Source organism: Coloeus monedula (genome assembly GCF_965178545.1).
Source record: "Coloeus monedula genome assembly, chromosome: 1".
In the NCBI taxonomy this organism is placed as follows: domain Eukaryota; kingdom Metazoa; phylum Chordata; class Aves; order Passeriformes; family Corvidae; genus Coloeus; species Coloeus monedula.
The window spans coordinates 116,709,006-116,721,057 of NC_138781.1; the positions used below are offsets into that span (position 1 = coordinate 116,709,006).

A 12,052-nucleotide genomic window follows, 5' to 3' on the forward strand; every position below is an offset into this window, starting at 1 on the left:
GAAAGTATTCCAGTTGCAAAATCCCTTTTGTTATATTTAATGCCCCTTATCCTTTTGGTTGGCATTACACTACCATCACCCTATTTCATAATTAGAAAATCACAGGGTGTTCAAGACTAACTTCTTACACACCTTGCAAAAATACAGCTTGAATTTATTAGTATGCTAGAGAAGGATGAGCTGCAATCTTTATTATCTAATTAACAGACAGTAGAGGTCTCATACATCAATGTGCTATATGATTAATACAACTGGAGCTGCCATGCAAAGAATCACATCTGCTCTCTGGCAAAACCCGTGTGTGCTTGAACCTTTTAAAAAACTCTTAGTTCCACAAAGTGTTAACTGATTTCTGTTTCTCTGGCTCTACAACCACTCATTCTAAAAGCCTTAATACAAACAGCAAATGCTTTAATACAGCAGCTATTAGTATAATAAATGGTATAATAAATTAGTATAATAAATGGTGAAGTACACATTTACATAAAGCTCTGTTCAAACTTCACTAAGTCACTTGAGACTACTAAAATTCTACTCTTCCCCAATTCTAGTGATAAATTCAAAGTTCATAAATGCAACAGAGGGGAGTGTAATTGATTTCAGTGAAGCTGGCATACACCTGTGTATTCCAGTGGGATTTCTTCCTTTTCCTCTCATTGTCCAGCATCCACACAGATAAATGAGCTGGGTTATGACAATATTTTTTCAGCTTACAAATTCACAGATCTTTAAGGTCAAGCTCCTCCTCTTATAACATAGAAAATACACTTTACAATGAATGGTAAAGTCTTGTAACATGTCTTTCAATGAATTCTGTGTTATGGAATACAGAGAAAATTGTGTTGCCATTAGGACATATGAAAGGCAAGACCCAAATCCCAAGCCATTGTTGTCACAGATTTTTTTTTTTTTTTTTTTTTGCTTGGCTTTGTGAATTTAAGGTTGCTTTTTTAAAACTCCTCTAGAATCTGGTCAAAATAGTCCAGGTGGAATTTTTATTTTCACCAGTTTGGAAACTAAAAGATAATTGATTCATATCTGAAAATGGATGTATCAGGATGTCTAAACAGAGTGAAGGAACTTCTCCAAGTCATCAAGATACACAATTGTACAGCTCAATTTTGAATGAACATATTAGATGCAAAAAATTCTTTAAAAATTCTTTAACAATTATCCCAATCTCCCTATTGTAATGTGCTGCTCAAGAACAAAACCATTACAGCAACTTGCATTCCTACTGATATTTTTACAAACAGTTATATTGTGGCCAATAATTTTGGTGCTCTCACAGTTCTCATTTTTATTTCTAGGAGCAACGTAGACTCTACTGCAATCTCAGTTACATACTGCTTTTCCCTCTGCAGCTATGTGCTGCCAGTTCCTCTGCAGGACTTTGATTCTACATGGCAGTATCTTTTAACATTAGAATGACAACTTTTACAAAAGCTGAGACAAATATAATTCCCCTTCAAATCCTTGTGACACATCACTGGTAAGTATTCTCTAACCCTCCTGCACCAGAAGGTAAAGTAGAACATTCATTGTTGTATCTTCAGGATTCAAACCAAACCAAATGGCACAGTACAGACAGCACCCACTTCTGTCTTTGGTTCTGTACTCAGATTGTTGAAATAGGTTTTAGGTTCTTTGCTCTGGTTTGGGTTCTCCTCCAGCAAGAAGAGAACTAAATCATGCACACCTAAAACTCCATAAGATTTTAAAAAATCTAAAGAGGACACATTTTTTATAGGACCTATCACCCTAAGCTACCTGGGGACATTCAATAATGTTGCTTTTCTTGTGATAAAATGCTGCAACCATTAGAAGAACTTATCTCCAAAGGAAGTTTTGCATTGACAACACTCCCCGTTCAATGTGCTAGCAGAAGAATACCCACCCATCTCCTAAACCAAAGGGGAAGTGCACAGTAAAGCTTCTACTCATCTCCCATGCCAGAGTACTGGAGGGGCTTTTCTGCATCATTGTTTTCCTCAATATTATGGTGGGAATAAAAGCAAAGTCTCTGAATTGGATTACTGAATTCAGTGTCACATCTTCGAATTGCTTTTTTCTCATCCCGTGTTCAGGTTGCTTTTTAATTCTTCAGTTGGGTCATATAAACACTTTTCATTAAATTACTTTAAGGTTATGAACTAGACATTATGATTTTCCTACCATATCAAGAATAAGCAACACCTGAATTATAGCACCCAAAGATGGCAGATCCAACAGCACTCTGACCACATATATCCTTTTTTGTTTGAACAAAGGTTTATTTTCAGTTCTACTCCAATCTAAACACTTTCTGCAATGAGGCAGATGCAGAAGTCATTGCTTCTTTAGAGATCAATAAAGTTCATATTTATTTGAGATACAGCTTTTTTTTTTTTTTGCCAACAACAGCATAACTAACTGTGAGTGGTTTATTTTTAAAAACTGCAGATTGTAATGCATTCAAAAGATGGCATCTTCCAATCGTTATGGTGATCATGGTAACCACTCTCATTTTCAGCTTCTTAGAGGAATGCCTGGCTCCCTCAAGCAAGTCCCCTTGGGAGAAAATGAGACAGTGCTTGCATAAAATCATATGCACAGCACAGAGAGAAAGCCATGCTGTTGTTAGGCAGCATATGCTGCACAAAAATAATCTGTACTAAGTAAAACCATCCATGTCTGCAAAGCTGTTTAATGAAAGATGTAATAATGAAAGATGTAAAAAAGGAATGGATGCCTTTTCTACAGCAATCAGAAAAAAAGAAACAAGCCATTTCTTTCTAAAAAAAGATAATCTCAAAACAACATACCTTAAACACAGCTATATATCCTGCAACATTTGTTTTCTTTTATCAGATATCTTCATTTCAGCTTTATTAATCAATATGTATTTCTAAATGAAAATACATGCTGTATTTAAAACAAATTCTTATATTAACATGTCAAGTTTTTATTAAATAAAATTCTTACCTTAATAATTTTATTCCAGATGGGCTGCATAATATACACAGATAAAGGATTTGTATCCACAGCACTGTACTGTGGGGAAAAAGTAAGCATGTTAAACAAAGCACTGAACAATGGCTATTTTTCCAGCACTACATCATATCTTTCAGCATCTAAGAGCACTCAGTGAGACTGGTGCAATTTTATTTTATTCTGAATCATACGGGCTTTCTTTAATTTACAAGCACTGGCCTAATTTACCATTACCTTGTTAGCAACTCTGTGTAGTAACACAAGGGTTTAGGCTTGTGAAATGGCAAACAGCTCTGCAGTCACAATTTACTTTTAAATTCTAGTTAATTTTACAACCCTCTAAGATTCTGCATTTTTACCATATTTTGGATTTAACACCTTTATTTGCACTACCAGTAATGCACAGTCTGAGCACCAGTTCATTGCTAGTATGTACGATAGATAGTAAATATGGAATGTGTTCGTAGGTGGAATATTATCTTGCAGAGATACACAGCTTTTGTCATAGTAACACAGTTGCATTTGCACTATGCTAATTCATGCAAGGCAATGTTATTATAAAAATGAGCTCTAAAATAGCACAGTTCATTATCACAATAAAATTTCTCTATTGGATAGACTTAAAATATATGTAAATATGTGTGTTTTATAAATTCCAGTGAGTACATATCTGTATCTTTTGCAAACAAAATATTTCAGAAATCCAAGGCCACCCTGAATTGCTGTTGTCTGCTTTTTCTGCAGAGGACAGTATCAAGTTTTATCCTGCCTTGAGACTGCAGAACAGAGAATAATCTGAGGAAGAACAATCTTAACTGATAATATCACTCAAAACCACATACTTGAGCCCTGGCAGGTAGGCATTGGAAGAGGTTATCCATCACTGGGATGGTACATGTAATTATTTCAGAAATTCTTGGACTTTGAAAGTGCATATATGTCTTAATGATGTTAGGATGATGCATATGACACACAGATTCAGATATATCTATATACAGCACTATCCAAACATTGTGTGCAGACAATGGCAGTAACATAGGGATGTGTTAGACCACAGTTTGACAAAGCTGTTCACTCGCAGAAGAGCTGATGACAAAGAGTCTGTCCTTTCACATAACTTCAGCTAACAGTTAATTGTCTCTCCGTATATATAGTTAATTTATTGACCTCTCTTAGCCAAGTACTCTTTGGAGGAGACTGCACTCTGGAAATACCTTTTTCAAGTCATTAATTATTAAAGTAACCTAGGCACTTGTCTTAAACTCAGGTACCTACAAATGAAATACTTAGGAACTCTTCCATACAGTCTCTTTTCCTATCTGAATACAAAGGATATGTTTTAATTACCTTCTGGACAAAACAAAGCGTTCACGTAGTAATTTTATGTGTTCAAGCTTAAATCACAGATCATAAACATAGCATCTCTTAAAATTATTATAACACAGCTATACACTGTAAATACATACTGACAAATATAAAAAAAATAACCTAGCAGCAACTGGTCAGACCAGGCTGCCTAAATTTCTGAAGGGAATAAAATGTACAGTTTAATGAACTGTATATCACTGATTTTTATTTTTCTAAAAATACTGGAAGTATTAGTATTCACATTATATGCAATTTTTCTCTGCTACTGCCACCCATATTACTTAAAACCCAATGCAATTCTGTCATCAACAGATTTTCCATCAGAATATATATTAGGATTCTTAAATACACTACCTCAGAAAAAAATGAATATGCAGGTAAAACTAAAGTTTTCATTATTCTGTATGTATTTGCAGGTCCAGATGCTGCATCTATCTTTCAAACATTGATTATTACAACTGTTTGATCTTTTGATAGTTCAGCTTGCATGTGAGTTACCCAAACCTGTGGGCTTTGCTTAGATTTGTTCCAAAATTAACAGTAATACCAAGCCATATGATACCTATGCCAATGGACCAGTCAGCTAGTACTTAATTCACATGAGAATGATGGAAATCCTCTTAAAATGAAGAAAATTCAAAGCATCCATTAGCACTTCTGAGGTTCCAGGTAATCAAGAGTCTGCCCAAAGTTTCACTGTGGCTACTGCCCATTTCCTTACCCCAGCTGGTATTCAAAGACCATGTGAGATATGGGACAATTTGCTGACCAGCATTCAGTCATACCTGGATAAGAATGTGCAATGGTCAAAATAAGTGAGTTTTACCCTTGCTTCTGCTTTGGCATTCTCTTTCTTCCCTCACCCCCAAGTCAAAGTCATGAATAAAAGAAGAAAATTATAGTTAAACAAAAACAGTGAAACGAAGCTTTCTATGCAACATATTCACTGGCTGTTCAGAATTATTGCTTTCTCTTAGAAGGAAAAAAAGGAAAACCAGTCTCATTTCTTTGAAATTGTTTTCTTACAGAGAAAATATAAGAGACTATGTAGGTATTATGTAATTTTTATATTTTCTTAAATGGAAAATATGAGAGATTATGTAGCTTTCCAACATATCTCTACATAATAGATACAAACATGAGACACAGTTTCCAAAGTCAAGCATCAAAAATCAAAACAGACATAATTGGGGAAAAAAAAAATAGAATTACAGCCAGCTTTTGTCACCTAAAGACATTTCAAGACCCACCACACTTCATCCTGTTGATTTCTATGTCTGTGGCTGAACCATGGTCCTCTGGGTGGGGAAGGAACATTCAGCAGATGTGCAGAAGAATGGAAATTTGCTCTTCCCTCAACAATAATTTGTTTTAGCTAGACCAAAGAAAACAGCCATGGAAAAACAGTTTTCAGTCATGGCAAAAAATAAAACTTGACAAATAAAGTCTGCTATACAGTTTAATCCTCTGCTTTGTTCTGCTCCCAAGAAGCTACTGACCTCAAGGCACTGAAATCCTCAGGAGTTTAATGTTCATGGCTGCTCAGAAAAGTAAAGTACTGAGTAACATGCTCACATTACGATCAATGAACATGAATGCAAGAGTCCACTGAACCTGACGTAAAAAATAAGCACTGCCATTTGCTATTGTGTAATTCTGTCATTTTCAGGGCACTTACACTCAAAGACAGAAGTGGAGAGGATAAGCCTGTTGGAGGTTTTTAAGTGCAAGGCTCATACAAGTACTAAGCACTTCCCTGCAAACACTTTCTGCCCTGGGAAAGGGATTGATCGCCCTTATACAAAGAAGAAGGGCTTGGAATAATCAGAAAGCTTCTCTCAATTATTTTTAAAAGAAGTTGTAACAGTTGGGAGGGAATAGCAGTAGTGGGGGAATAGGAAAAATGGCGTTGACTCCATCTTACTCCCAAATTAAAAATGCTTCTTCTGGTTTTATTTAATTGCTGATATCTCCTTGAAAGCCATCTGCTTTCTCTCTCAGTGTTAATGGCTTCTAGCAGAGCTGGAAAGTAGAATACAGACGCCCAACATGTACACACATACACGGTGACTCTGCAGCACACATGAGATGTGCTTTTACTTTGTGTTCCTGCATCTTAATTTCCACCTAGGGGATCCAGCACAGCATCAAGTTTGTGCTGGTCACCTGCGTTAAAGGGGAAGGAAACAAGATTAAAGAGGAGGGGGGAGAAAGGGATAAACAGTTTTTAAAAGTAGCAGAAAAACAAAAGAAAGAAAAGTGAGCAAAAGCAAAGGTTTGGCTACACAGAAGAAAGACAACGGTTCTGCAGTGACAGAGTAGAGCCAAACACCGAGGGGCAAAAGCCCTCACAGTGATCAAGGTCTGCTCTGCTAAATACAAGACAAATGGTACCTTTGGCTCACATCCACACAGCTTAGAAATACTTCCCATTATTGCAAACTGGTCACATCCACACGGCACAGCATCTGCTAGAGGGGTGTTGGGCCTCATCATCTGGCCCCACACACCCAACACATCATTAGCATTCAGTATGTTTAAGTTCAAAGTATTTGAAACAATCTGGAGACTACACTGTAACCCAGCAATATAGCACTTTCAGAGCATGAAAGCAAGCCCTGTCTGCTGTGCATGTTCAAAAACCCAAAAGCCCATGTTGGCAGAGTGCTGAAGGATGGTGAAACCAAAAAAATGATGTGCACTGTCTCCAGAACAGACTACTTCCAAACCAAAGCCCAGCTATTGCCTTGGGGAGACTTAAGAGAGAATAAACAAACAAACAAACAAAACCCAAACAAGGAGTGAGCTAACCATTAGTGAGAGCAGACACTGGATCTTCACTGGACTGCCTAGCCCTCTCCAGCTTTGCATTGTGGAGGCATCACAAGAATAAAATTTTGGAATGACTACAATGAAGAGAAAAATATAAAACATGTCTACATAAACTTCAAAGTCATGAGAGAAAGCAAGCTGCAAGAAATGTAGTTGCATAACTACATTACATAATTATTTCAACTCCAGCTGCTCTTTATACTAACAGAGTATTCCTTTCCTGTACTTAAATCATCTTGTCCCAGGTAGCACCATATCCTGCCATTCAGTCATTTACATTCACCACACCTGTGTTTTGTAAATGACAGACAAGGGGATGGGAGGCATGACAATGGACTCTCTTTTGCACAAGATGAGGTTTTCTTGTGGTTTTGAAAGCTGCAAAATGACCCTCCCAATCCAGGGCATGAACCAGTCGCTATTTAAGAGAGCTCAGTGGGAAATCACCCTTCTGGGCAATGTCTTATGCAACATGAAATTGGCTTCTGTGATACATTACACTTCAGGAACCAGACAAAAATTAAAGAAAATACTGAAATACTGGCACATCTGGTAACAATTTTCCATCAATCTTTCCAATTCCTAGAATACATTAAACATGTGGAGTTTAATTCTACTTCATATATGTTTTTTACAGGTTTGTAGTTGTTATGGGACACAATCTTGGATTTTAACAAAAGCTTCACAAAGGAAAGAAAGAGAAGCATGCTATAAACAGAGCTCCACAACACAGTGGATGCCAAATATGTTCAGCAGTTTAAGTGTTCATGTATTCCAAAACCCAGTCCTGTTATTTCTAACAATAGAATTGTTTTACATTATATCATCAGTTAGTTAATTATTCATAACTAATGGCTTGGATTTTCTATCTCCTACTGCTTAAACAGTAGGAGATAGTTTGGACTATCCTGCATTTCTCCCCACCCATATATATATATATATAAGGTCATATATATATATATATATATAAGGTCACCAATATCTAAGTCCAGGAGTTGTAAGCCTGTACTAGGGCTGGATGCAGCTGCACTGTGAAGGAAGAGGCTGTACAAGTTTGGCTCCTGAACTCTTCTCTCCCCTCCCACTTTGCCCCCTTCAGTTCCATTAGCCTGTGCACCCTACAGATAGAAAATATAATTAGATTTTCCTTCCACCTGATACTATTCCTAGCAAATACTAGAATGTCATGGTTTGTGCAATTCAAAAATTCTGGTTGGTATTACTAAGTCATCAGGAAGGTGATATTACACAAACTGCTGTCCTGGGGACGTTTTGTTGCAAAGGTATATTTATCACTCACCTCCTCATTTTCAGGAATCCTGACACACATGTTGAGTCACAGGCCACATCCTTTCCCTTAATGAAGTAGGTATGGACCCATGTCCATGAGGTCATGGGCACATAGAGCTGTGGTTCAGGACAGGCTACTCTTAGGGACTCATGCCTGCTAGTGGCACATCCCCTTGCCTGCAGAGCAGCGTCATTGCCTTAGGATCACAGAACCATGGGTTTGGATCACAGGATTATTCAGGTCAGAAGGGACCTCAGCAGGTCTCCTCCTTCTCAATGTAGGCTCAGCCAGGAGCTCAAAACCACGTGCTTTATACAGACCAGAGAGAGGTGGACAGCCAGTGGGACTGGAAGTCAGCAACCATTTTTCAACTAATAGTAGTTATATTAAGGATGCTGCCTAATTTGTCTTCAGGAAAAGTCTTTGTTCAGTGGGACACGTTCAAGCACTTAACAACAAAGCCAAAATAATTAAAAACAACATAGAAACATGATTAAATATTGAGCAAGGGATAATAGAAGACAGCTACATGTGTGCTGCTGTAAAGGGACAAAGAGGCTGGCCCAGATTGGTAAAAATATAAATCCTGCTAAAACCAAGACCTGCACACTCTCAAGGAACTACACAACTGATCCTTAACTCGCTATTCCAAGAAGCTCTAACATAGCAAGAAAGTTGATTTCTATGGGGTTTTTTTGTGCAGACTGGTCTTCTACACTTGGTAAAAGGAAACAACAGCAGGATTTTGTGCTACACCTATTTCTGTGTGTGTACAAACATGTATGTGCCCTTTAAAGATCAAACAGTAGACCAAGTACCTATCCAGCTGGAGCTCTGCCAGAGTGTGCACCTAAGGCCCTGGGGAACCCAAAGAAACCACTCCAGGCCCAAACGAAAGACAGGTTAAAAGTGTGTTGTAGTTTTCACAAGAGATGCTAAACAGGGGTTCTGTAGCACATACACTAAACCCTTGTGTTATCTAATATCCTGATGCACAAGAGAGGGAATACTTCACAGAAAGATTCCTCTCTCTATAAAACAACCCTTAGAAGAAGGGTTCCCCTAGATTTATAGCAAAAAATCCACAACCAAATCACAGATATATCTTTGCAATTAGTCTTCTATTAAAACACAGATGAATAAACAAAAATACATATATATACATGTGATGCCTTAGGATTTCGGCTTTTATATTTTCCAGATCCTGTACTGCTTTAGTGTGTAACTCTAAAACTCCATATAGCCTGTTAGCTACTGTTCTCCCATTCTGGTTAGACATAACAAATCCTCTCTAGGCTTGGACTTCAAGGACACCTTGTTGTCCCAGGCCCTGAAATATGTAAACAAAGCCTCTAAAAAGGGGGAACAAACTTGGGGTAATGACATCATTACCTGAAATTGTAATTGGAGAATTAACCCTGATATGCAAATGGACCAAACTTATAAAAGTGTGAAAAACCCGTCGTCCATTTTGGGTGTAGCCCTAGGGCTCTGTACCCATAGTGTACATTTATTGAAGGCCCTTCAATAAATACCTGCTTTCATCCTCTTAATTTTGTTTAGCCTCTGTTTTTAGGTAGCCCCGACAAGGCATCACATGCATATTCTACACATAAAAATCCAATAAGCATTTCAGAACACTAACATCTCTTGATAAAACAATAAAATGAGATTATGCAGTTGGTATCTGCACTTTTATGAGATTCAACATGGCACACAACTCTTTATATTGAGCATATTTGTCCTAAAAGTGATCTAATGAACCTTTATAAATTCATGGGCATAATATTGCACTCAAAACCATGTGCAATTTCCCATGATTGGGAAAAAAGTCCTGCGGCAAGTGATATCAACTACAGCATCTCAGTGATGTGATTTCATTAAGTTCTTGGTTCATTAGCATATGATACGTAGAAGGAAGATAATGATTACAGAAATCTTGAAATGCTACATTATGTCAGCTATAATTACAACAGGATGAGGAAAAAGAGGTAATGTGTGCATGAAGATTGTCTTTCAGAATTACATATTCAGTTGGACTGTGACTCTTTGACACATCAGACACATGAACGCAGTGACAGATAATGTAAGAGTAATGGTTTGGTTTATTTCACATACTATTCAACAACATTTAATTACAACCCCAGTCTTCCAATCCATCAAAGTAACATGAAGAGGACTGCAAGATTTTATTTGTAGAACAGTGGGCTGTTGAGTCACGGTTTTATTGAAGCCAGATGACATTAGTTTTCGCTGCCTCAAATATTCAAGGACTTTATTAAATTGCAGTGGTTTGAAAAATCTAACTACAGCACACACAGCTGATAACTGCTTTCAGATAATATTTGGAATGCAATATTAGTGAAAAAACCTGAAAATGCTACGTGGAAAAACACAATATAATAAACATGTAACAAAAGTACTCAACATACATAACATTGTCCACGTGCAATGAGCATTATTGCATGAGCACTATTGAATGTCTCCTAAGAAGTTCCAGATAAGCATGCAAATGAAACTCTCTTATCCTATATTTTCAAAATCATTTAAACTCCTTGTGTTACAAGAGTTGAAAGCAAAACTACTGTTCAAGTAAGGTGAGCAGAACCCACGATTTTTCTAAATCTCATAGTTACACTTGTAGCCTTGGAAAAGCATAGACTCCACAGAAATCCAGTCTTGTTTCTGAGTGGATCCTAAACTTCCAGACAGTAATTCACTACCTTATACTCAACACACTTTGCTCTTCTGGTATAAGCCAGTATAAGAGAAAGAGTCAGACCTTGAAATGTGAGCATCATACATCTGATCTGGTTTCTCTAACCCTCCAAAATGAGGGCTGGGATGTAATTTGAGAGACCCTAGCCCAGCGTGTTCACCTAATGCAGGATCACGTTCAGTGTACATTAAGGATGCAGATCAAGTTTCCATGAGGTAATGACCCCATTGCTTGCAAGAAACAACCATGTCAGCACACTAGAAGAGAATACATTATCCAAAACGTTCCTAAAAAGGTGTCAGCAATGGTTTATTAATACTCAACATTAGATTGTTGATCTTGTCTCAGAGAAATCAAGCCATTTCTTAAGACTGATAAAATGATTGCCCAATCCCCTTTAGCACCTGTTCCAGCAGGCCTTATCAACACAAGACTGACATAGCAGACCTTAAATTTCTCTTTGTGCAGCCGAAGCTCATGTATTGTCTTTCTTTAAAAGGGCAGTCATGAAGACTAACTGGCTGCTAGGCTCTTACTCCCACTTTACTCAGACTGTTTCACACAGCTCATCTTTTCTAAGCCTCTTAGTATTCACAATGCCATTCTGAGGATGGCAAACTGTGGGCCAAAGAAGGCAGGACACATTATTCCAGCTGATACCTGATCAGTACATCAGCTACAGGAGTAAATGTAACCCTTTGACATATTTATGACACTTCCAACTTAAGAACTTTTTTCTCTTCATTGTAACAGCCACAGTGCTGTCGACACTCTGATCCCCTGTATCTTTCCTGCAGTCTGTTGTCTCTTATTTTATGTTCGAAATGCTGATTTTCTTTCCCCTAAGTGCTGTACCTTGTTTACCGAAT

At 37.5% G+C, this 12,052-nt stretch overlaps 1 protein-coding gene across 1 annotated transcript in view; it reads right to left on the bottom strand.

Moving 5' to 3' along the window:
- LOC309571438 (ethanolaminephosphotransferase 1-like) overlaps positions 1-12,052 on the bottom strand; it is a 53,750-nt gene that overhangs the window by 37,431 nt on the left and 4,267 nt on the right. Inside the window, exon 2 of the mRNA XM_082278930.1 lies at positions 2,965-3,033. Coding sequence (XP_082135056.1) covers positions 2,965-3,033 — 69 coding nt within the window. The remainder of the gene's footprint in view (positions 1-2,964; positions 3,034-12,052) is intronic.